Source organism: Penaeus monodon, chromosome 21, assembly GCF_015228065.2.
Source record: "Penaeus monodon isolate SGIC_2016 chromosome 21, NSTDA_Pmon_1, whole genome shotgun sequence".
NCBI classification, from domain to species: domain Eukaryota; kingdom Metazoa; phylum Arthropoda; class Malacostraca; order Decapoda; family Penaeidae; genus Penaeus; species Penaeus monodon.
Window position 1 is genome coordinate 37,396,531 of NC_051406.1, and position 694 is coordinate 37,397,224.

A 694-nucleotide genomic window follows, 5' to 3' on the forward strand; every position below is an offset into this window, starting at 1 on the left:
CAATTGTAAGACAACCTATCCCCCTTCTCCTTTCTTCCTTCAAGCGATATACCTTTGAGTATACTTCTCTGCAGCTAACCGCAACACCCACCAACTCACCGTCGAACCCATGACAGATGTATTACGCCGACACCTGCGCTTACCTCGTAGCCACAACCTCTTCGTTGCAAGACCTGAACGCGCGCTTGCAAGAGCCCGTCCCGATGAGCTGCTTTCGTCCCAACCTTGTGATCCAGTGCGATACGCCCTTCGATGAGGATGATTGGGCCTTCCTCAAAATCGGGGAGGTCGTGATGAGGAGACTTAAGCCTTGTGAGAGGTGAGGTCATGGGAAGGGTGGAGTCGTAAGGAAGAGGAGACATGAGGAAGGTGGGTCGTAGGAAAGAGGAGGCGTGAGAAAGGTGGGGTCTTGAGAAAGGTGGAGTCTTAAGAAACAGGAGGCATGGGGAAAGTGGTCATGATAAAGAGGAAGCATGAGGAAGGCGGAGTCATAAGAAAGAGGAGGAACGAGGAGGGGCGTGTGAAAAGGGGTCACGAGGAGGTGGAGGTAGTTAGACGGTGGGGTCAATAGAGGGCGAGGTCGTAAGAAGATGCGATCATGAGCAGGGGCGTCATTTCAGATTTTCTTGGGAAGGAGAGAGAGAGAGGGCAAGGTTGGCAAGCGAAGCGTCCACAATCAGTTTCTGGGCACTGA

General features: G+C 52.7%; 1 protein-coding gene across 1 annotated transcript in view; it reads left to right on the plus strand.

The window, feature by feature from the left end:
* The window catches only part of LOC119586664 (mitochondrial amidoxime-reducing component 1-like), a 642-nt gene extending 319 nt beyond the window's left edge, over window positions 1–323 (plus strand). Inside the window, exon 2 of the mRNA XM_037935402.1 lies at window positions 117–323. Within this exon, the coding sequence (XP_037791330.1) occupies window positions 117–323 (207 nt within the window). The remainder of the gene's footprint in view (window positions 1–116) is intronic.
* The last annotated feature ends 371 nt before the right edge of the window (window positions 324–694 follow it).